At 39.5% G+C, this 24,885-nt stretch overlaps 1 protein-coding gene across 5 annotated transcripts in view; it reads left to right on the top strand.

The window, feature by feature from the left end:
• LOC127799373 (ubinuclein-1-like) overlaps positions 1–24,885 on the top strand; it is a 44,820-nt gene that overhangs the window by 7,828 nt on the left and 12,107 nt on the right. For 3 of the 5 annotated variants that reach the window (XM_052333357.1, XM_052333360.1, XM_052333361.1), the window contains 7 exons: positions 11,826–12,372; positions 14,762–14,843; positions 14,942–15,054; positions 15,219–15,305; positions 16,703–16,828; positions 23,553–23,690; positions 23,792–23,839. In XM_052333357.1, the coding sequence (XP_052189317.1) occupies positions 11,826–12,372; positions 14,762–14,843; positions 14,942–15,054; positions 15,219–15,305; positions 16,703–16,828; positions 23,553–23,690; positions 23,792–23,839 (1,141 nt within the window). The remainder of the gene's footprint in view (positions 1–11,825; positions 12,373–14,761; positions 14,844–14,941; positions 15,055–15,218; positions 15,306–16,702; positions 16,829–23,552; positions 23,691–23,791; positions 23,840–24,885) is intronic. The other 2 variants (XM_052333359.1, XM_052333358.1) reach the window with 2 other exon arrangements.

Here is a 24,885-nt window from a genome sequence, read left to right as displayed (position 1 = left end):
TACAAAAAATATGATCTTATACCTGCCTAATAAAATTTACTATTAGCTTTAAAGGGATTTTCCAATCATATAAAATTCTGGATGCACTTCTAAACTTTCACCATCCTGCCTTAATTCTATTAGTAACATCTTCCAAAATCTCCCCTTATTTTTGAATAATTGATCCTAGATATCTAAACTAATATTTTCTTAAGATAAATTGATCTCCAAGTCTCATAATGACATCATTTACACTTTTATTTTATACTAAATTGCAATTCCAAATATTCAGTTTTGATCTACTCAATTTAGAACCTATCAGGATCATAGTCCTAACTAATGTTTACTTTGAAGATAGAATCAAAATTGAGAGAGAAATAGGAAGAATTGAGGGAGAAACAGACAGAATTGTAGTGAGAATAGACAAAAATGAGGGAGAAAACTAACAAAAATGTAGGGAGAGATTTGAGAGTAAGAGAGAAACTGAGTTCTAATATTCCAATAATTTTGATGTGATTCTGGAAAGTTACCAACAACAAATAGAGGGGTGAATGGAGGGATTGTAGGCCGGATTGGATTCAATGAAAACTGAATTCCAGAGGGTGCAAAATATAGAGAAGAATATGGCAGTGATGTTGGACCAATTCAATCTCTTGATAGAGAAATGGGAGTAGCAAGAGAAAGGGTTGGAAGGGGAAGTAGAGTGGGGAAAATAAACCCATGGATTCCTCCCTTACCTCGGAGGTCACGTTGGATCTTGGAGGGAAGAGTGGGAACGTAGGCAGTGGATCCGATGGATTTTGGAGGTCAGAAATACGAAGTAGGCAATTGGAGATGCCACTCTTCGAGGGAGAAGATCTAGATGGGTGGGTCTTCAGGGTCAAATGTCATTTTGCTGTGAATCAGTTAACGGACGCGAAGAAATTGGATTCTGCAGCCCTTTGTCTTGAAAGTGCTGCTTTTTCATGGTTTCAGTGGGAACATAAGAGAAGAATGGTGAGGAGTTGGGAGGAACTCAAGGGGTTGTTGAGGAATCGATTTCGGTCCACACAAGAAGGCACGATGGAGGAGAGATTTTTAGCTCTCCGGCAGTGAGGAATCGTCAAGGATTACCGTCTTTGCTTCGAGACTCTGGCATCACCGATCGAAGAGATGTCCGAGGCCATGCTAGAAGGACATTTCATCAATGGGCTAAAGCCGGACATAAGGGCAGAGATTAGGGCGTTATGGCTTGTTAGCCTGGAGCAGATCATGGAGTAGGCCTAATGGATTGAGGAACAAAATCAAATTATCCAAGTAATTTCGGGTTTGAGCCAAATAAAGGTAAGGCCCCTTCAACCCCGATCCCAAATTATCATAGAATTGCGATTTCTCTACCTTTGAATCTTCCCTCCAAATTTGTGACACTCAGCCCAACCCCCTCATATCGGTCTCCGGTCGTTGGAAAGTAAAACAGCTCACCTTTCAAACAACTTAGTTAAAGCGAGTTGCAAGACAAATGTGTGAAGGGATTATGTTTTCGTTGTGATGAAAAATACATGATTGGGCACAAATGCAAGAATAAGGAATTATAGGAGATGGTCATATATGAAGAAGAGAAGGAAGAAAAGGGATTGATGGGAGAAGCGGAGAGAGTGGAGAAGTTGGACAAATCGGAGGACATGATTAAGGAGGGTGAAATGGTGGAATTGTTGTTGAACTCCATGGTAGGCCTAACTTCGCCACAGATGGTGAAGGTAAAAGGGGAAGTTGGAGGGCTGGACGTGGTAGTCTTAATTGATAGTGGAGCCTCCCACAATTTTATAGCGGTTGATTTGGTACAGAAGTTGAGGTTGCCACGAACGCAAACTCGTGACTACGGCGTGATCATGGGTTCAGGTATGCCAGTACAGGGAGTTGTAATATGTAAGGAGGTGACATTGAAGTTGCAAAATGTGGAAATAGTTGAGGATTTCTTGCCTTTAGAATTGGGGGAGCTCAGATGTTATCCTCGGAATGAAATGGTTAGCCACCCTTAGGTTGACATAAGTGGATTGGGGATTGTTGGTTATGAAATTTCGAGTGGGGGACACTACTGTTACCTTGCAAGGGGATCCTAGTCTCAGCAAGACATTGGTATCTTTAAAGTCGATGTTGAAGGCATTTCGCGAGAATAGAGAGGGTGTGCTACTGGAGTTGGGAAATTTGACTATTGATCTGATGGAAGTAAGGGTGGAAGTTCCTGACAGCCTACAAGAGGTGTTAACAAAATTTAAGGAAGTCTTTGAGGAACCGTGTGGGCTTCCCCCACACCGGAGGCGGGACCACACTATTACATTGCAACTTGGGGTTTCTCCAGTAAGCGTGAGACCTTATCGCTACCCCCACCTCCAGAAAAATGAGATTGAAAAGCTAGTTTGGGAGATGTTGGCAGCAGGGATTATTAGGCCAAGCATTAGCCCATTTTCCAGTCCCATGTTGTTGGTCAAGAAGAAGGATGGTGGGTGGAGATTTTGCATGGACTATAAGGCTTTAAACAAGATAACTATCCCCGATAAATTTCCAATCTTAGTCATTGAAGAACTCTTAGATGAACTAAATAGGGCTGCAGTTTTTTTCTAAGTTGGATTTGAAGTCAGGGTATCATTAGATACGTATCACACCTGATGATATTCCAAAAACATCTGTTTGGACACATGAAGGTCATTTTGAATTTATGGTGATGCCGTTTGGATTAACAAACTCACCTGCCACATTCCAGTCCTTGATGAATGAGATTTTTGAGCATTTGAGATAGTTTGTCTTGGTATTTTTGATGACATTTTTGTCTATAGTAAGAGTGTGGCAGTACACAAGGAGCATTTGAGGTGCGTATTACGGGTCCTAATAGCCCATCAGCTGTATGCCAATGCAAAAAAAAAAGCCAATTTGGGTAGAGGGAGATTGAGTATTTGGGACATGTTATTTCACAAGGTGTAGCTGCTAATAATGCTAATATAAAGGTTGTTATGGAGTGGCCCAGCCCCCAATCTCTACACGAACTTCGAAGCTTCTTAGGCCTTATGGGGTATTACTGAAGGTTTGTGAGGAATTATGGCAAATTGGCGTGGTCGTTGACAGAATGTCTCCGAAAAGATAACTTCTATTGGGATGAGCTATTAGAGCAAGCATTTCAATAACTGAAAAGGGCTATGACAAAGTTGCCGGTGTTAGACTTACCTGGCTTCTCAAAAGAGTTCATTGCGAAGATGGATGCTTCGAGGTATGGGTTAAGGGCAGTTTTGATGCAAGAGCAGCGACCACTTGCTTTATTTAGTCACGCCGTAAACCTGATGAGTCGGAATAAATCAGTGTACGAGAAAGAGTTGATGGTGATTGTATTCGTAATGAAGAAGTGGAGGCATTATCCGTTGGGGTGAAAATTCGTTATTCGGAATGATTAGCGAAGCCTTTAATTTTTGATGGAGTAGAGGTTGGTCAGCCCGAAATGTCAAAAATGGGTGGTGAAGCTAATGGGGTATGATTTTGAGATTCAATATCACCCCGGTTTAGAGAACCAGGTAGCTGATGCACTCTCACACCTTCACTCCCTTGTCATATTGATGGCACTCATCATTCCTCAAGTCTTACAGTTGGATCATCTGAAAAAGGAGGAGGTGGAGGAAAATAATAAACTCCAACAAATCATTAGAGAGGTACAATCTAATCCCTCCAGCAACCCAAATTTTGCATGGGTGGATGGTCATTTACTGTTTAAAGGGAAGTTGTATCTTCCTAAAGGCTCTACTTTAACTCCCCTGATGCTGAAGAAGGGTCACGATGGGCAAGTTAGGGGGCCATTCCGGCTTTCTCAAGACATATAAGCGGATCTCAACCAACGTATATTGGGTTGGGATGAAGCGAGACATTCATCAGTGTCACAGTCGCTGAGACTACTGTCAACTTCCGCCCGAGGTGTATTAGAATTGGTTAGGGGATGGTAGTAGAAGAGAAAGGTTTAGAGAGAAGAAGAAGATTGAGGGAGAGAATAGTTTAGGAGATAGAGAGAGAATGCAGGGAGTAAATCTGGAATTTGTTGATTGATTCTCGATAACCATTCTCAGGAGCCGTTTGGGCTTATATAGCTATCCTAGGGGGCTGCCATAGCAGATTGCAGCTCCCGTAACCAACTATTTTGTCCTATCCCAAACACCTTTACAGTTGGATATTCTATCTAACTAACTAGTAGCTGGAATAAAAGAGAATTCTATGGAATAATAAAGAAACATAGCAAGCAATTAAAGACATATCAGGAAAAAATAAATCCACAGCAAAACTTGGCATGGTTCCGTGACAATGCCCTTCCCTTCAGCGATTTCTTGTCCTCAAGAAATATTTAGGAGGCTGGCAGTCCGGGGAAATTGTTGTAGTAACTGGGGAAGGTACTCCCAGGTGTCTTCCTTTCCTGATTCTCCTTGCCACCTGACTAGCACCTGCATAAGAGGAGCCCCTTGATGGTAGATGACTCTTCTATCCAATATGGCCTCTGGCTCCCTTGTGACTTCCTTCTCCTTAGGTAACGCAGGCAACCTCGGGTTCACCTGTTCCTACCCTGTTGACTTCTTTAATAGGGAAACATGGAAGACTGGGTGAATGTGGGATCCTTCGAGAAGTTGTAAACGATAAGCCACCTTGCTAATCCTAGCCGTTATGGGAAAAGGCCCAAAGTATTTAGGGCTGAGTTTAGAGACCAGGCCTTGAGAAATGGATTTAAGGTGAGGGTACCTTAGCCGTAGATAGACATTATCTCCCACTCCGAATTCTCTGTTAGTCGTCCTCCTATCAGCCTGCTGCTTCACCCGGTTTTGGGCTGATGCCAACTCTTATTTGAGTTGTTGTATCACCCCTCTCCTTTGCTGGAAATACTCTTCAACTGTAGCAGCTGAGGTACAATCTTCGATGGCTGGTAGAATTGGAGGCTTAAACCCAAATACAGCTTCAAAGGGTGACATCTTTATTGATGTGTGGTGGCTAGAATTGTATCACCACTGAGCTAGAGCTAGCCACCTATGCCAATCCTTGGGCTGCAGCAAACACACGCAACGGAGGTAGGTTTCGAGACTTTGGTTCACCCTTTCGGTCTGCCCATCCGATTGAGGGTGGTATGCAGTCGATAGATTGAGTTTCATGCCCATATTTTTCATCAACTCCCTCCAAAAGTGGCTGGTAAAGATCTTATCCCGGTCGGATATGATGGTCTTAGGGACCCCATGCATGGCAACTACCCGGTCAGTGAATGCCCGGGCCACCTCCTGAGCCGTGTAAGGGTGTGCTAGTCCCACAAAGTGTGCAAACTTAGTGAACCTATCGACAATCACCATTATATAGTCCTTGCCCTCCGAATGTGGCAGTCCCTCGATGAAATCCATGGACACACTTGTCCATGACTGTTCTGGAATGGGCAATGGTTGAAGAAGATCGGGGTATGCCACGTTCTCATGTTTGCACCTCTTACATGTGTCACACCCCAAGACAAACCTTTTGACCGTTTCCCTTAGTCCGAGCCAGTAGAATAGCTGCCTCACCCTCAAGTAGGTGTTTTGGACGCCCGAATGTCCCCCTATAGGAGACTCATGAAGTGACTGCAGAATTTTACTCTTAAGCTCCTCCTTGTGGCCTATTACTATCCGACCCTTATACCTCAGCAGCCCATCTCTCATCGTATAGCCTTCTGTCTCCCCGCTTCCCAGAGCCAATTTTTCCAGCAGGCCCTGAATACGGTTGTCTCCCTCATAGCTATCCACCACCTCTTTACACCATTCAGGAATTACCACAGTCATGGCAGCCTGATCTGGCTTCTTCTTGACACCTGGACAATGCATCCGCTGCTAGGTTCTCCTTCCCTTTCTTGTATTGAATTGAGTAGTCCAAACCCATTAGCTTGGTCATCCCTTTCCTTTGGAGTTGGGATTGAAGCTTTTGTTGGAGCAAGAACTTCAGGGACTCGTGATCCGTCTTGATGCTAAACCTTCTCGCCTCCAAATAATGGCGCCACTTTTCAACAGTCATCAAGACAGCCAAGAACTCCTTCTCATAAACACTAAGCCCCAAGTGTCTAGGACTGAGGGCTTGGCTCAGAAAGGCCAATGGTCTTCCATCCTGCATCAATACCGCGCCTATCCCCACTTCGCAAGCATCCGTCTCTAGCACGAAGGGCTTGTTGAAGTCCGGCAGCCCAAGTGCGAGAACCCTGCTTACTGCCAACTTCAGCCCTTCGAAGGCAGAGTCTGCCTCCGGCCCCCACTGGAAGTTTCCCTTCTTTAACAGGTTAGTAAGTGGTTTGCTCAAGATTCCATACCCCTTAACAAATCTGCAGTAATAGCCAGTCAGCCCCAAAAATCCTCTAAGAGCCCTTATTGTAGTGGGTTTTGGCCAGTTAAGCATGGCCTCCACCTTGCTGGGATCGGTGCTGATTCCTTCTTCTGAAATTAAGTGTCCCAAGTATTCCACTTGGTTTTGACCAAATGCACATTTAGATTTTTTGATAAATAGCTGGTTTCTTCTAAGGCCCTCAAGAGTGGTTCTTGGGTGGTTTAGGTGTTGGTCCAAGGTGGGGCTATAAACAAGGATGTCATCAAAGAATACAAGGATGAACTTCCTTAAATAGGGCTCAAATATCTGGTTCATTAGAGATTGGAAAGTGGCTGGGGCATTGGTGAGCCCAAAGGGCATCACCAAGAACTCAAAATGACCATGGTGTGTGCAGAAGGCCGTTTTGTGGATATCCTCGGGCTTCATCCTTATTTGGTGATAGCCCGAGCGCAAATCTAACTTGGAAAAGAACTTGGCCTGGTGTAATTCATCCATAAGGTCTTTAACAAGGGGAATGGGGAACTTGTCTTTGATGGTTAGGGAGTTAAGTTGGCGATAATCTACACAAAAACGCCAAGTGCCATCTTTTTTCTTTACCAATAGGATAGGGGAAGCAAATGGGCTTTGGCTTGGTCTAATGAAGGATTGGCTCAACATCTCTTTTACCATTCTTTCGATTTCATTTTTTTGGATGGGGGCATAACGGTAGGATCTGACATTGATGGGCCCCACATTTGGTTTTAGGTTAATGACATGGTCCAAAGTTCGGTTAGGAGGAAGGGTCTTAGGTTCCACAAAGAGGTCCTTAAAGTCTGCCAACAATTCATCAATAAAGGGTAATGTGCATACCTGGTCGTCACTCCTATGCCGGTGGCAGACAGTGAGTCGCAGCTCCCCTTGCCCCCCTTCATCAGGAAGCTCTTCCACTGCCACAATGGAGAACAGTTGTGTGAACTGATTCCATTTGCTCTTGAGGACTCTCTGCAACCTCTTACCTGTGATCATCTTGCAGGTCGCAACCTCTTGCCCGCTAGTAAGCGTCATCCTCTTCCCTTCTTTTTCAAATGAGACTTCCATTCGGTTGAAATCAAAGCTTATGGGGCTCACCCCCTTCATCCAATCCACTCCTAACACCACATCACAACCTCCTAATTGCAGTAATCTAAGGTCTGCCTCAAACTCTTCTTCATGCATTTACCATATGAAACCCAGGCAGGCCGAATTGCTCAACACTCGGTTTCCATTAGCAATGACCACACTCAAGGGTGGTGTCCCAGTGAGTTGGCACTTAAGCTTTCTAGCGGTGCTATTGTCAAGGAAACTATGGGTGCTCCCACTGTCAATCAGAATTGACAGGCTGCCTTCCTTCACCTTCCTTTCCACCTTAATTATCTTGTTGTTGGTAATCCCCTTGAGGGCATGGAGGGATATTTCTCCATCGTTCTCCCCTCTAGTTTCCCTGAACTCTTCTACTTCTTCCGCATCCAGTTCACCATCCCTGTCTCCTTCCAGCAGCAATAGTTGGTGTTTGCATTGGTGCCCCTGGATAGTACCTATCCCTGCACCTGTAACATGTGCCAGGAAGCTTCTTAGTCTCCTCCACCTGTCCCCCCTGATATGGACCACCAATATTTCTTCCTCCTTTAGTCGGATCTCTGTAAGTTCCTTTACTGCTCCCCCCTTGTTGCCAATTTCCACCGGTGGTCATCTTCTGTTGCTGCCTCTGCTTTTTCATAAGGGCCTCAACCACCAACTCCTGCAGCTTGGCACTCTCAGCTGCTTGTTCCACCGTCCGAGGCCTTATCATTTTCACCATCGGTCGCAACTTCGCAAGTCCTCATTGAGGCCACTAAGGAAGCTGGAAACAAAATAACCTTCGACAGGTGGGGGTCATTGTCACTCATCAATGACCTCAGCTCCTCAAAACGCTTCAAGTAAGACCCAACATTCCCTGCTTGCCTCAACTTATTGAATTCCTCTATAGTGTCTGACATGGTCCTCTCCTCAAACCTTTCACAAAGCTTCTCTGAAAACTCTCGCCAGGTGTAAATCCCCCTCGTTCGGGTCCATCCTTGGAACCATGCATCCACTACATCGTCAAAATAAGCTACGGCCAGGGCCACCCTTCTTTCTACTGGTATATTATACCATTCGAACATCCGTTCACACTTCCTAATCCACCACCTAGGATTAGTTCTTCAAATACCGGAATTTCCATTCTCGGCATTAGAAATCCTGGTTGGGGTGGAGCAATTATGTCCTCTCCTTGTTTCAGTTTCGATCTCATCGTCCTGCTCAACCTCAACCTCCGAGGTCCCATTGCCTCTATTCACCCTCTCATTATGCAAGATAGGTTATGTTCTAGTTCAAGGAGGGAAATCAAGAGCTATTCTCACTTGGTTTTGCTGGGTAAACATCAGCATGAATCACTGAAGCTGATTCCCCATCTCCTCTTCATCTAGTTAATATCCTCCCTCATTTGATTCAAGTCGTTTTCAAGCCTATGCTCGAGTCCTCCAATAGCCTCGTAGTTCTTCTCAGAACCCAACTCCAAACGATCCACGCGATGTTGGAACTCTCTCACGGTTCAGGTGACTTGCTGGAGTTGTGACTCCATATTCTTCATGCGAGTGCCTTCGGCCATTGCTCCGTGTGGTCCTCTGCTGCTGGGGTCGTTGCTCTGATACCAAATGTCATAGTCGCTAAGACTGCTGTCAACTTCCGCCTGAGGTGTATTAGAATTGGTTAGGGGATGGTAGTAGAAGAGAAAGGTTTAGAGAGAAGAAGAAGATTGAGGGAGAGAATAGTTTGGAGATAGAGAGAGAATGCAGGGAGTAAATCTGGAATTTGTTGATTGATTCTTGATAACCATTCTCAGGAACCGTTTGGGCTTATATAGCTATCCTAGGGGGCTGCCACAGCAGATTGCAGCTCCGATAACCAACTATTTTGTCCTATCCCAAACACCTTTACAGCTGGATATTCTCTCTAACTAACTAGTAGCTGGAATAAAAGAGAATTCTATGGAATAACAAAGAAACATAGCAAGCAATTAAAGACATAGCAGGAAAAAATAAATCTGCAGCAAAACTTGGCATGGTTCCGTGACAATCAGTATGTTCACCCGAAATAAATAAGACACACTTTCTCCTAGTGGACTGCTGCAACCACTCCCTATTCCTTGACAAATTTGGGAGGATGTGTTGATGGATTTCATTGAGGGGTTGCCAAAATCAGCGGGAATGGATTCGATTTTGGTTGTTGTGGATCGATTAAGCAAGTATCGACATTTTATTGCTTTGAAACATCCATTTTCAGCAGCCAACATAGCAGGGGTCTTTGTGGAAGAAATTATCTAGTTACATGGTATTCCAAATTCTATCATTTTCGATAGAGACAAAATCTTTGTCAGCCATTTCTGGGAAGAACTTTTCCGGCTGCAAGGCACTAAGTTGAGTAGAAGCACCTCCTACCACCATTAGACCGACGGCCAAACGGAGGTCCTTAATAGTACTTTGGAGACGTACCTCAGATGTTTTTCCTCCTCCAAACTGAAGTCACGGTGCAGTTGGTTTCCCTGGGCTGAATACTAGTATAATACTTGTTTCCATATTTCTTCTAAATTCACTCCGTTTCAAATAGTTTATGGGCGTGAACCTCCTCCTTTGCTGAGATTCGAGATGGGTACAACGGTCGTCTTGATGTTGGAGCAATAGTTGTTAGAACGAGATTCGATTTTGGAGGAGTTGAAAGCCCAGTTGTTGCGGGCACAAGCAAAAATGAAAGATATAGCTGATAAAAGGAGGCAAGACATCCATTTTGAGGTAGGCGAATTGGTTCATGTGAAAATCCGTCTCTATAGGTAGAAGACATTGGCTTCTAGGCCAAATGAGAAGCTGTCACCAAAGTATTATGGACCCTTCACAGTGGAGAAATGGATTGGGAAGGTGGCGTACAAACTGTCTCTACCCCCCTCATGTGCAGTTCATCCCATATGCCACGTTTCTCAGCTTCGAAAGGCGGAAGGAGCATTGTAGGAGGCTACCAAAATCCCTGACCAATTAACTGCAAAGCTGGAGATGGTGGACGAACCAGAATTCCTACTAGGGGTAAGGCCTGTCACGAGAAAGAACTTGAGGTGCATTGATGTTCTTATTCAATGGAAGGGGTTGCCACCCCTAGAAGCCACTTGGGAGTTGTACACTCAGATACTGCCTCAATTTCTTGAGTTTGACCTTGAGGACAAGGTGAATCTCATGGGCGGATGTAATGTTAGAATCCCTATTTGTCACACATACCAGCGACGTAAAAGGGAAGGGGACGCAGGGGCAGTTAAGGAAGAAAACACAAGGGCAGAACAGTCACATTTAGTTGGAGGGGAATAACAAACTCACGTGGCTGTTGCAACAGACTAGGGAATACATATAAAAGGCAGAGAAAAGGAGTGAGAAGCAGCTAGAGAATTCAGTGAAGTTTTGGGAGAGAAGGACCTCTCAAATAGGCCATTTTTTTGTTTCTTTTGTTTGTTCAAAGCTCTGTAACTGGAGATTACTATCGCTTGATTGTTAGACCCTATCATTAGGCTACCACTCCCAGAGCTCTAAATCTAAGATTTGAAAGTTTTCTTCAATGAGCCAAGTAAAATATGAGTTTGAACAACCTTTCCATTAAACTAAGAACCATTCAACATTAGAGAAAAAATTCAAACTAATGACAACATTGTTGTTGGTTGTTGCAATGATGAATTATGGTTGTGCCAGGTGCTACAGAGTAAGACTCTTTCTGACCCTTTATATTCTTCGGCATAGGCTTCTAGTATTCCTCTCTTCTATTTTTTTGGTTGTTATGAGTGGCTGTTACAAAAAGGATATGAGGGTTGAATGGGAGAGACAATGGTTATTCATGATTGTCTTGGTTGGTTACTCATGATTGTATTGTTTGGACATATGTAAGGGTCAAAGGTTTTAACCTTATGCCAATTGATGTAGAACCAAGGACACAACCACTCAACAGAACTTACTAGAACACCAAGAAAAAAGATCTTAAATCTGTTATAAATTCAAAATCAGTCAAAGGCTACCTCTACAATACACCAAATGAGGCTTATATAGGGTGCCAGCAAATACTATTTAGGAAAAGGAAATAATAAAAATTGAGGAAATAAGTGATTAAAGAATTAATAAAAGACAAATTAGAAAACAAAATAAAGTCTGCCAATCTGCTAATTCCTAAACTTACATTGAGAGTAGGCATTCCTAAATTCCCTAGATTTGGATTCTTCATTAGTTACACTTGAGCTACTAGGAGAAATTATGTGACTACTTTGGGAAGGTTGTATCGCGGTTTACTTTATGACGTACTGTCATTGCTGAATTTTCAGGTTCATGGTGATGTTTAGTTCAATTTATGCTAAGAGGGTCAATTTTCATCTAGTTTAGGTAAAATGAGTTCTTTTTTTCTTTTTTTTATTTCTCTCTCTCTCCCTAACTTCTGCTCTTTCTTTTTCATTGTGCTAGAAATGAGCCTACCCTATTGCCTAACCAACAACAAAAGAAAAGGGGGAGGAAAGATTTGGATAAAGGTCATGGCGAGGGTGGTGACGGTCATGTGCCAAATAAACATGTAAGGGTGGGAAGGAAGGTGGCTGGAAAGTCAGTGCATTTGGTTAGGAAGAACTCTACTGATCCATCTCAAGTGGTGGAATTACCTAACCTAAATCATGAACATGTAAAATTTCAGAATCAGATGAAGAAATCTGCTGAAACAAAATTTTCATCTGATCCCGTACTTTCTTCGTGGATTGATGAAAGGGGTATTGACAAGCAGAAGACAGGATTGGCTCCTACTAAGTGCCAGGGCAGCATAATGAAAGATAGAGTTGGATCTTCTGGCATTTCTGTGCAGAGGTCTCATGACAAAAGTTCATATGCCCAATGCATGCCTCAGTCTGGAATAAACAATATTGAGCAGTTAGGTCAACCAGTTCAGAGGAGTGAAAAGGATGGCATTCACGAAAGGCCTGATCCGAATGTTTCTGAGGGAAAGTATTCTATGCAAACTGTGGTGAGTGTTTCACAGTTAGTTTTCTTCATAATTCAGTGTGATCTTCAGAAAGTATTCTATGCAAACTGTGGTGAGTGCTTCACAGTTAATTTTCGTTATAGTTCTGTGTGATTTTTCTTTCTCCTCTGTGCCTTGCACCACTGGATTAATTTGATTGTATGAGTTGCTATCTGTGTGATTTTTCTTTCTCCTCTGTGCCTTGCACCACTGGATTAATTTGATTGTATGAGTTGCTACATTAAGTGATTTCTGGCTTTCTGGCATCGGGGCTGCAGATGGTAGAAACCATGCCTTATTTTGGAGTGAGTTATGGAGGTGTCGAGAGCAACCTGAAATTTAATATAGGTTTTTGACAGAATATGAAACCCTTCATCTTGAATGAGAATGTCATACTCTGTTCCCTCTATTTTTTCTATGGTGCTTATTTGTATGCTAAAGATTAGGTCGATGATCTGTTTCTTATTCTAGTCAAGCCTAAACAGTGCGACCTTTTTTAAAAAAAAAAATAAAGAAGCAATTCTATAGGAAAATGGATAGTTTATTTTTATTTTTTGCTAAGGATATTTTATGGTTTTCCTGGTTAAAATTGTTCAAATATTTGTAAGCTCTTGTAGGACCTTCATATACACAGTGGATAACTCCTATCACTTGAACGTTGGAACACTCTGATCTTGGACATTAATAAAGCTGAATGTCCTTGAATCTGTCTATCTAATTTATTTTCCGATGATATTCAGTTCAGCCATCATGGTTGCCTTCTTATTGCCTGTGTTCGTCTTGTTCAATGGATGCTCATCTCCATGTCAACCATGATTGTTGATACTCTTTGGAACTTAAGAGTGTTTTATCTTTGATATTTCGCTGCTCAGGTTTGCCCCTATGCTTTTTCTTGAATTAACATCATGGTTTCTTCGAAAGGATACAGATCATCTTTGGATATCCCCCCTTATACTTGTATGGTGCTTATGTAAAGGAACAGTTTAGCTTTTAAAGCTTTCTTTGAGCCATTATACATTTGTATGAACTATTTTTCTTCTCTTTGGGGTTGAGAGGATTCCTCTTTGTTTGCGGTTATGGTCAATAAACTGCTTTATTTTCTTTCGCCACTGCAGTTCATCTCCCAATCCCTTTGTCCAGCTTGTGCATATGCCAAAAATTATTACGTGATTGGATTTACTGTTTATAATAATGTGTGGAACTTGGACTGCAGGCCTCAAAGGTGCAGGTATGTCTTCTAATTAGGATGGTACATACACAACATTGAGGAACAATGTGAGAATTAGAAATGAGATTATATGTAATAAGGCTGGAGTGGTGCAAGATAAGATGCCCAAATGTGATTAAAATGGTTTGGAAACATGAGATGAAAACCAGTAGATGCATGTATGAGGTGAGTGGATAGAGTACAAGTTTATAACAAAAGAGGTAAAAGAAGACAAAGGAAAGCTTGGTTGGAAACCCTTAGACATGACATGTTTCATAATTGCCCGTAGATAATGATGATAGAAGAGATATTCATGGAGCTGACCCCACCTAGTGGAATTAAGGCATGTTAATGGTGAGAATGATTAAAGGGCCTACTTCAACTGGGGTCATCTAATTTTGTTCCCTCTCTTCCACCATAATAAACTGTTTTGAGTTCTTCACTGATATGTTTTTCCATTTGCTGTGGTGTTCTGACATATATTTGAAAGCTTGCTATCAACTTGATATTGCATCTATATTATCCTTCAAAGTTCTGCAAATTATACTTTCCAACTCTATGGTTCCCATGAGCAAAGATAATTACTGTATTGGGAAGAAAAGAAAAAAAGTGTAAGAAGGGTACAATTGACTTTTTGTTGTGCTAAACAAGCAGATATTATTGATGCATAGAACTCAATCATTATGTTCGCTTAGGATTAGTACGTTATTTAAAGCAGTGAAGGCTACACAATCATTGATTGCTGATTGCATATCACCTACATATGCTTTATCAAAAAAGCGCATATATTCAACCAGCACATATATTGCATCAATTAATGCTTGACCTTCCAGCTTGTTTCATTGCCTCCTTATTGGCTTGTTATGAGTACGAAACATGCGATCTAGAATAGCTGGAGCCATTATTTTGTACATAGTAGAAGGCTACACTAAATTTTTTTCAGAAAAGATGTACCTATGCTCATTGAGAAAAATAGTTCACTAATCCTTTTGTGCTTGCTTCTGTTAGGACATCTTAGTTTTGTTTTCTATCTTTCTATTTTTTGAGTTTTGTGTGCTATAGCATTGTTGATAGCTTTTTTGTTTTGTGTTTTTTCCTGCAACTTGACAATATGTTTTTCATTCGATGGTATCTTGTATCAAATTTTTGTACTATAAAGTAATGTAGAAGGCTCCATTAATGCAGATAAAGGAAGGTTCCAGTGCTCGGGCAAAAAGTACGATGCTTGAAAAGGCTATCAGGGAGTTAGAGAGGATGGTTGCAGAATGTATATTTGAGTATTTTGTGATTATTATGATATTTAGTTGTGATTATTCATTGATGACACTGAAAGCCTATTAATTGCTTTTCTCTATTTAAATATAGCAGTACGACCATCAACTATAGAAGCTCAGGATGCTGATAATTCATCTCAGGCAGTCAAGAGGAGGTTGCCACGTGAAGTAAAGCAGAAGCTTGCTAAAGTTGCTAGAGTAGCGGTACTAGAAATCTGACATGATTGTTGTTATCAGAGTTCATCTTATACTCATTTTTTTTATTGGCTTTCCTTTTCATTTCAACTTCACATTGAGATTTTCAAAGAAATAAAATCTCCTTTTCTTTTTTCAAAGAAGTTGAACATATATATTACTTGTGGTTGCAGCAGGCAAGCCAAGGAAAAATATCAAAAGAGCTGGTTAATCATCTTATGAGTATTCTTGGTCACTTGATACAGCTGAGGACGTTAAAGGTACCTATTTTCCAAGGAGATAATTCTGTAAAATATATTTTTCTTATTTTCTTTGTTCTCCACCAAGCTGAGCTTTTCTTAGCTGCAGGAGCTTTGGTGTTGACTATGATTATTAAATGATGGTAAGTAGTGGTAATCTGAATGGGATTCTTTGACAAGTTATTAGAATGACTGATGAATCAGAAAAACAGTTGTCTAGAGCATTCAACAATAACCTTGATTTCTCTTCGTTGGTGGTTAAAGTTATTAAGAAATTGATTCGTATACATGCAAGAGTACACAGAAATCTAGGCCAACAAGAAATACAATTAAGCTGGGATTCGCACAGGGCACAAGTCAAGTAGTTGGGCCACGATAAGTTGGAATTCATATTAGTAGGTCGTGGGTTTGATTCCTTGTCCTGCACAATGAGGTAAAATCTCCACCCGCGATTTACCTCCTCTGCCAAAATCGAGGGCACAAGTGGTGGGAGACTGCGGAAGGGCGGTAATCCCAAGAATTGGAGAATTGCAAGACGAAGTTAATCTATGTCTATAATTTAGAAAACCTTTTAGCAAGGGTAATTTTCTCAAGTTGAAAACTAGAAGCTTTTCTTGATTAAAAAACAAAGCTCCTCCTTGTTGATTTACCTTCCTCTAGGTGAATCAAAATGAGAATATCACTCTCTCTCTCTCTCCCTCCCCTTTTTTGGTCTTTTCTTTTCTTTCATCGTTTTTTTGGGGTGTCCAAACTCCAACCTTCCATTCTTTAAGTTAATTGAAAACTCAAGAATGCTATGCCTAAAAAGAAGAAACATTTTGGAATTTTTTTTTTTTTTTTCTGGGGGGGGGGGGGGGGAACGTGGCTTTTTCCCAAGTCTTTCACTATGCCTCTTAATATATCTTCTATTTTGCCACTTTTTTGAGCCAAGAAAAGGGATTTTGTTTTTACAACAGGAACAAACCATGGACCTTTTTCCACAGCCAACTCATTAAGATAGGATTTGTGGGGTGATGTCGGGACTATTGGAGCACATCATAAATACAACTATGAGATTATTTATTGTCAATTTGCTAGCTTATTGTGTTTCCTCATTAGATATGTGCTTGCTGTCAAGTTATGCTGCAATTATCTGAACTGGCATAGTTGTGATAATTCGCGGCAAGTTGGAAACAGTAAGGAAGTTCAGAATTAATATATATATATATTCAGAAACAAATATACACACACACATATATATATGCATATCTGTATTAACTTTGCATTTAGCTTGATGGTTGAAGCAATTCAAAGTATAGGCTAACTTGGACCACAACATAGAGATCATCATGCAGCCCTCTACTTACTGCTATCCTAAAGTGCTTGATTTGCTTTTATAATGCCAATTATTTGATTTATGGACCATGCTTTCGCAACAGAGAAATTTAAAAGACATGGTTAATATGGGTTTATCAGCCAAAAAGGAGAAAGATGATAGACTTCAGCAGATGAAAAAGGAAGTTGCTGACCTGATTAGAATGCAGTTGTCCTGTATAAAGTCAAAGGTAAGTTTTTGCACTCCTGCTCCAGTTTTTCCTTTCAATGTGCATACAAAAAAGGTAAGTTACTGACCTCTCCTGTGGGTAATTTAAATGACAAATAGTAACACATCCTACCATTAATGTGTCTCAGGTTTCAGAAGATACACTAACATGAACCTGATCTTTATTTGTCAGTAACAGGTCCCTAACATTGATCCTCATTTTTTACGGACCTTGCTGCCCCTTTTAGCCTTAGAAAAATATAAAAAGAATAGTGAAAATTCTTCTTTTAACCCAGGTGTAATAATAATTAAGACCCTGATGATGAAATTTTCTTGTACACTCCCAATCCTGGGGTTGAAAGAAACCCCATCACCGATGGGTCTCTCTCTCTCTCTTCTCCCCCCCCCCCCCCCCCCCCCCAAAAAAAAAAAAAAAAACCCATGGAGGATAGGAACCCTGATTGGTTGAGAGAGAGAGAGGGCATTTGTAAAAATTTGGCATTCGTTAATTCACAGTTGGTTGGGGGGTGGGGAAGGTTTTGCATGGTCAATAGCCTCAAGAGAGGTCTGTGTCATTTTTGATATATTGAGGGTGTTTATGTCTTTTTGCAAAATCTTAGGGTTGCTTGATGTAATTTACCCTTTTTTCTTGTCTCATCCATAAAGACAGTGTCATTTGCAAATCGTATACACTAAGGCACTTCTTGTTTAGGCATCTAATTGCAGTTTCTCCACTCCCACAACTGAAAATTCAGGTAGGCTTAAACTTTATACTCATGACATATGCCTTACTCACAATTTCTTTTGATTCTAGCCCTTGTTACAAATCTATATGTTTGCTTATACCCTTCTAACCTAAGAAAAACTTGTGGGTTTGGCACTTCCCCCTTCATTTTTGTTGCATAAACCTAGGTTTGGCCTTCTATTTTACCTCAACCTTTCACCCTAGCCATGTTACACTTGATTTGGCTTGGTGATATGCAATACCTGGAAATGGTTCTCTCTGAGCTAGATTTCGGAACCACCTGAAACTAGTTAGGCTTTCTTTTCAAAACTAAGGCTTTAAGTGTTCACGTTACAAAACATAATTTTCTAACTTCATACTAGCTCATACAACAAAGCCTCTTACTATGCAGCTTTACCAATAATTACAACAAGCATCCTCATATAAAAATCACATAGAAATAAAGACAATACATATGCGAAGCAAGTAAAGCCTTAAGCATGAAATTCTCACCCTCAACAAGCGAAATGGCCAACTAGCTCTTGCTTTCGTGTAATCAGCTACCTCCTTTTTCCAAGTTCTCGAACTGATCTTCTTGGTTTTACACAATACCTCAAAATTCTTCAGAAAGAACCGGCATGTAGGGTTCGGCTAACCCAAGAGAACCCAAAACACCTACTAATATGGAAATTTAGCAAGAACACCTCATCCTCAGTCACTCCAATTGAACAAAGAAGCACTACGAGGAGTGAGAAATCGTATACAAGTAGGGATTTTCAACTTAAGTCACAAATCTCCCTCAGTCTCTCCGACTTGAGACTTGTGTAAGTGTGGAAATGAGAGATATGAAAGATGCAATCTGTCGAAATGATGGAATTAGGTTATACATGATTGAGAATCAAATTTCTCACTTTTGCTCATTCCATTTTAATTTTCTGCATATTACACATTTTCCATCTTTAAATTTTCTATATATAGCACATTTTATATGTAGTTTCCTACATTTTCACTTGAGACTTCTATTGTTCCATTTTTCCTCATATTCCCCTAAGCACATGTAAATAATACAGTTGGGAAACTGCAATTCCACTTATTGTCTTCTGGACCTCTCCACCATTATTTGATTACCTTCAATATCTCAACCATCATTCATTTCTCTAGTTTAAGTCCAAAATTGTTTCCACATAAAGACTCCAATCACAACATAACTAATTCTTGAATTTTCATGCTATTCTGGCAACTATATAGCTGGTCCCTAGCTTTGTAAACCCTCATTTAATCTCTGCCATGTGCCTATGTTACCTCCTTCACATATCTACCATTGGCCATTTACTCGTTATTCGTGTCTCTTGCAATTACTTGGGGTGTTACAAATCCCATCTCTCCACCTCTTTACATCGATTTCCTCATCCTTTAAATCTTATCCATAATAATCCCATCTCCATTTTTCGTATGATCCTTCCTTGCATACCAAAGCTTATATCTTGACTCAGCTAATATTTTAGCATTCTCACAAGCCCCATCTCATCTTTGAAGGAAAATAATATTAACTCCTCTCCTAATCATCACTTATACAACCTCCATAGATTTTCTTGTCAAGGTTCCTATTTTCATGTTCCTCTTAAGTTTATAATTTTGGATAACTTATTTACTTCGATAAATTTTCCTGTCAAGGTTCCTATGTTTCACGATCCAATCTTAAGTCCCTAATTTTAGATAACTTATTTACTTGCATCCATACATGAAATACAAGAGCCACTATAAAATTAACACTACAACTAGGCATTGAAACAATGTTTCTAGCCCATTTTTCATTGTACTCAAGCAATACAATGCATCACTAAGAGGGTTATGCCCTAGCTAAATAAAATTTTGTCTAGACTCTGCAATACAAAGATTGAATGGTTTTTATGTTGGTTGTTGGCTACCTACTACAAACTTCCTCCTTTATCCAAGCATGATAGGGGTAGAACTAGAGGGGGGTAGGTAGTGCCCATGGCCCCCCCTATGTGCTTGGAATCCCTCTTGTGTAAATATATATAGCTATATATATGGTTTGGGTAATTGTTCAAATATTGTATTTGCCATCTCTTTTATTCTTTCAAAATGAGTAAAATTATGAAAAGAGAGAAATTACCATAACAATATAAGAGACAAGTAAATAAATATACAAGCTGTAATTGTTTTCTATTACCAAAAAGACAAAAAAAAAAAAAAATTCCCTCATTTTAACCTTTATTAAAAATCCTAACATATTTTGCTTCTCAAAAAGAGCATGGAGGACAATTTAAATAAAATAAATTTAATATTTTCAAATAATTATTTATATTTTATTAATTGTTTTGTTCAAAATTTATTGATGTAAATTTGGCCCCCGCTTTCAACTATTTCTGGTTCCGCCCCTAAAGCATGAGACTGGCTTTGATAAGGAATGATACCTTTAACACTAGAATTGTTAAGGGAATTACTTGACCTACAGGCAGAGTTATTTTGGATTACCAATAAGGCATATATATAGGCTTGATACAACTCGTAAAACAACTAGAACTCTTTAAAACTACTCCTACCTAATATGGTAACCTAATACCATTTAGATTTTATCACAATCTATAAAAGTCCTAATAAAACTAAAATACAATTACATAAAATTAAATTAAAAAACTCTCAATTGTATAGAATTAGATTAGGTTTATCCTTTAGATTAGATCTGATTTATCTCCAATCTAGATTTATCTTTTGAGTTCAAATCGTGATTAGTTTGATTAGGCATTATCTTTATCTTGTACTTCTATTCTTTAAATATCATTGACTTTAACTCAGATTATACTATACTGAATTCAATACACTTGTTTATTCTTTCCTTCCCATATTTCCTCTAACATGGTATCAGAGCCTTGTTGATCCTGTGATTCTTTGCAAACCCAATCTCCTCTACTTTGTCTTAGCTTAGTTCCAATTTTCTTAGTTTGGATTCTTTTTGCCCCCTTGTGTTCTTGATTTTCAATTTCTTTTTAAATCTGTTATTTCAATTGAGTTCCTACTCAACCCCCCTCTCAAGGTGGCCACCATCATCAACTGCTCTAACCAGCACATTGCCGCCGCAAGAGACCCATTACTGCTGATCCTTCTCCAACAACCATTTGTTTTGCCAACTGGAGAATCCGCTTGACCAAATCGCCTTCTTTGTTGAGCTCCCCCACCATAACTTGCTGGTTCATCACCATTGCTCAAATCTGGTGCCCTTCAATCTGGCTGCAAGTTCATCATCGTTGTTGGTTTTCCAGCATCCAGCTCCCTCCTGAGACTAATATTGCCATCAAGACTAGATCTTCGCCATTGCTTAGCCTTCACTGCCAACCAGACCACACAACAATCAGTTCGTTGCTGCAACTGCCACTGTTTGTTGCCTCCCTTCACCACTGCTGGATCTGGACTTGGTTCTTCACTGCAGGGCCTCCAATGCTTCTCCTTGCTCCTCCATTCGCTGTTGCTGCTGTGGCAACAAAAATCTAACCCCCCCCCCCCCCCCCCCCGCCCAGTGCATTGCCTTACCAATACCATACCGTCTCAGTCGATTTCTCTGGTTGTCTTCACTGCTGGTGATCCCTGTTTCTTTGCCAAGATTGTCTTCCTGGACTGATTGGTAATTTTCTCTAATTATCAATTATTCATTACCCATTTTTCCCATAATCCATTTCAGACTCAACTTTTTCTGATTATTCAGTTTTGCTCCCTGATATCTCAGTTTTCTTAGTTATTCCCCTATATATTTGATATCTTCATTTATTTCCCTGATAACTCTGCTATTATCAGTAATTCCATTAATTATTCTCAGTTGTTCTTAGTTATTCCACTGATTGTATTATATTTCCCTATTAAGCCTTGACTATTCCCCTTGATTCCTCCGTTAGTTCCAATTATTCTACTTGATCTCTTTTCGGGCCACAATTCTCCTTTGACATTGATTGAATCAAGGTATTTTGATGCCATTGACAGTTCTCTTGTTGATCCCTCTTCTGCATTCACGATATTCTTATACGATTAGATTTCCCATCTTGGATCCCCGTTTTGAATTCATGGTATTCTAATACCAATCAAATTCCTGTCTTTTTGATCCTTGTCCTGAATTCATGGTATTCTGATACCATTGGAATTCCTTGTTTTGGCATCATGTTATTCCAATACCAATGGAAGTCCTCTTGCAATCTCTGGTTAAGCTACTCAGCTCCTGTGGCAACTTTTGGATCAATTGTTAATTTTCCTGATTTCTTGATCAACTGTTTGCTGACTTTTGTTCTGGGGTGGCTACTTCTTTCTCCAGCTGCACTTTTCACTGCCTACAGGTCTTCCTTCAATCTATTCTTGGAGATTCTTTCTTTCTCTGGAAGCTCCATGATTCAGTTCTTTGCAAATCTTGTTGTCAACCTCAAGTTGTTTGGGAGAACCAACTTGAGTTTGAGGGGGGATGTTAAAGATGATGATCAGTTTTAGTTTAATTAGACCAAATTTATCTATTATATTATATATTTGATTTATCTTTTCAATTCAAATCTTGATTAGTTTGATTAGGCATTATCTTTATCTTGTATTGCTAGTCTAAAAATATTGTGTAAGTCAACTCAGATTATACAACACAAAATTCAATACAATAGTTTATTATTTCGTTCCTGTATTTCTTCTAACAAGTTTCATCTGTTAACAGCAATTAATACACTCGCTTGGTTGGGAGTTGCTGATGATTGGTGTTTATTGTATAGAGAGTGTGATGTATTGATATTATCACTAAAATGCAAGGTAGAAATAGAGAAGGTGATGTTTTGGTAATATTGGTAGGCTAACAATTGACAAGGGCAACCAATGTAACTTTGAAACCTCAGCTATAATTATCATTATTACAAGCCTTAATTTCACTAGATGGAGTCATTACATTAATTATAGTTCTCTAGGTATCTCTATCTAAGACTATATCTTTTATAAGACCACTATATCCCTTATGCATAAGAGTTATTTATTTATTTTTTTGGGTCTTTTTCTATTTTATTTTGCCACAAACATCTTCTATTTCGTCCACCCTTCTCACAAGTGTGCCTATTGGTATTTTTTTCCCATATCTTAACCATTTTAATTGTAGCAAGTTATCTTCAACAGTTGTCGTTACAACCTTATTTAAGATAATCTCATTTTTAAATTTGGTTTTTCTTCTATAGCTGCACATTCACCTCAATACCCTGATCTCAGTCAGGTTTATATTTTGCACATGTTAGTATGTAACTACCTAACATACCATGCAACAAATTTGGCTTTATAACAGTTAGACAAAATTTCCCATTTAGCTTTAAAAGAATTTTTCAATTGCATAATGGTGCAAGCACTTTTTTACTTTAACTATCATAGCTTGATTCTATGAATAATTCATCTGTGATATCTGAACCGATCTTTTCTTGGAATAATTTGATCTTCAAGTCTAACTACGACACTATTCCTACTTCATTTTTTACTAAACTTACATTTCATAAACTCATTTACCAAGCTGCTCAACTTGAAGCCTTTGGATTCTAAGGTGACCCAACATAATTCAAGCTTAGTATTTATGTTTTCTTTGTCTCATCCACTAAATCATATCAGCTACAAATATAATATAACAAGGCACCTCTTGTAGGACGTACTTTGTGAGTTTATCCATCATTAGAGCAAATAGGTAAAGACTTGATGGAAAATCTTGATATAATCCAATTGTAATTGGAAATGTCTCCATATCTTCTCCACAAGTCTTAAAACAGGATACTGGTGCAATTTATATCCACAAAAGAGAGAGAGAGAGAGAGAGAGAGAGAGAGAGAGAGGGCTGAAACTGCTGAGGTTTTTTCTATGTTGGAAGAAGTTTCTTCTGTTTAAATGTGGAAATGTTTACTATTGAAAGTTACCTTGAATATTTTCTTATATCGGTTGATGCTTTCACAGCATGTTGATGACAAACTTTGCGTAATTCCACATTGATGCCAATTTATAATATGTTTCTCAGGCACTCGAGCAACAAGCTGGAGCATTTTCTTATGTTAAGGAAATTGGCAATGAAGGAGAGGAAATCAATAAAAGAAAATATGCCATGGATGATGTGTTGGAGGACAAGATTCGTGATCTCTATGACCTCTATGTGGAAGTACTGATTTGTATTAGAATTGCCCCACTTAAGATATTTTCCTTGTTTTAGACAGATTTTTCTCTTACTGTACTCATCTCAAGTGCCATTATTTGTTCTAGGGTCTTGATGAAGACACAGGTCCACAAGTGAGAAAGCTATATGCAGAGGTATCTGGCTTGTACTTTTCTTTTTTAACTATGTTCAGATTAGGAAGGGCCAGAATTTTGTGTCTGCCTCTATAGTCTTTCATGTGAAACTTCTTCAGGGACTCATTAAGTGGTTGAGTATGAAGCTGGAACAATTCTGGCTGCAACCTTTGCTTTATGAGATTGTATTTCAGTCTGCATCTCGGATTGTGTCAGAACTTTTTCACACGACAATTCTCTTGATGGGAGGATGTATTGTGTTGACTTTATTTCGTCTGGATCTTGTTCCATTTTCATTGATTGGTTGTGAATATTATTTTAGTCATGTGAGAAGAAAACCAACAAAGGCTCCTGTAAGGAGAGTTGATGGACTGGAATAAGTACTTGGCAAAAGAGGTAGAGGAAGACCAAAAAAAACTTGGTGGGACATTAAGGGGCTGTTTAGTTGTGGAAAATCATTTCCAGTTTTCTATCTCTAATTTTCTATAAAATGTCTAGTTTACATTTTCTATAGAAAATTTGAAAATTGCATTCAAATGTTATAAGTGCAGAAAACAATTTCCAATCTAAAAAATTGGAACATATGTTCAAAATAGATAGAGATTTGGAAAATTTATGCAACTTGTGTTAGAGAAGAAGATGGAAATGATTTAGGAAAAAAATTTGTGGGGAACTTCTTTTTCCAGATCTCCAAATTTAGCAAGGAAAATTTAGAAAATTCATTTTGGGAGTTTTCCAAGCTCAATACAATTTTGGAGAACCACATTTTCTAGGTCTCCATTTTCTATTCGGAAAATTTTTATATTTGAACAACTTTTCTAGTTTTCCATTTTATGTGGACTGATTTTCCAGAAAACTGGGTCTGTATTTGTCCACAACTAAACACCCTTTAGGTTTGGCATTAAGTATTTGGATCTTACAGAAGATATGGAAACAGATAGAAATAAATGGGAATCTAGAATCTTGTAGCTGACCCCACATAGCAGGATAAAGGCTTGATATATTGTTGTTTATTGGTGTTGGTTATTAATATTATATGTCGTAGCTTTTTATATGTAATCTAGTTA

This window comes from Diospyros lotus, chromosome 4 (assembly GCF_014633365.1).
Source record: "Diospyros lotus cultivar Yz01 chromosome 4, ASM1463336v1, whole genome shotgun sequence".
NCBI classification, from domain to species: domain Eukaryota; kingdom Viridiplantae; phylum Streptophyta; class Magnoliopsida; order Ericales; family Ebenaceae; genus Diospyros; species Diospyros lotus.
The sequence above is the reverse complement of the archived record's forward strand: the minus strand, read 5'-3'. Positions and strand labels throughout refer to the sequence as shown.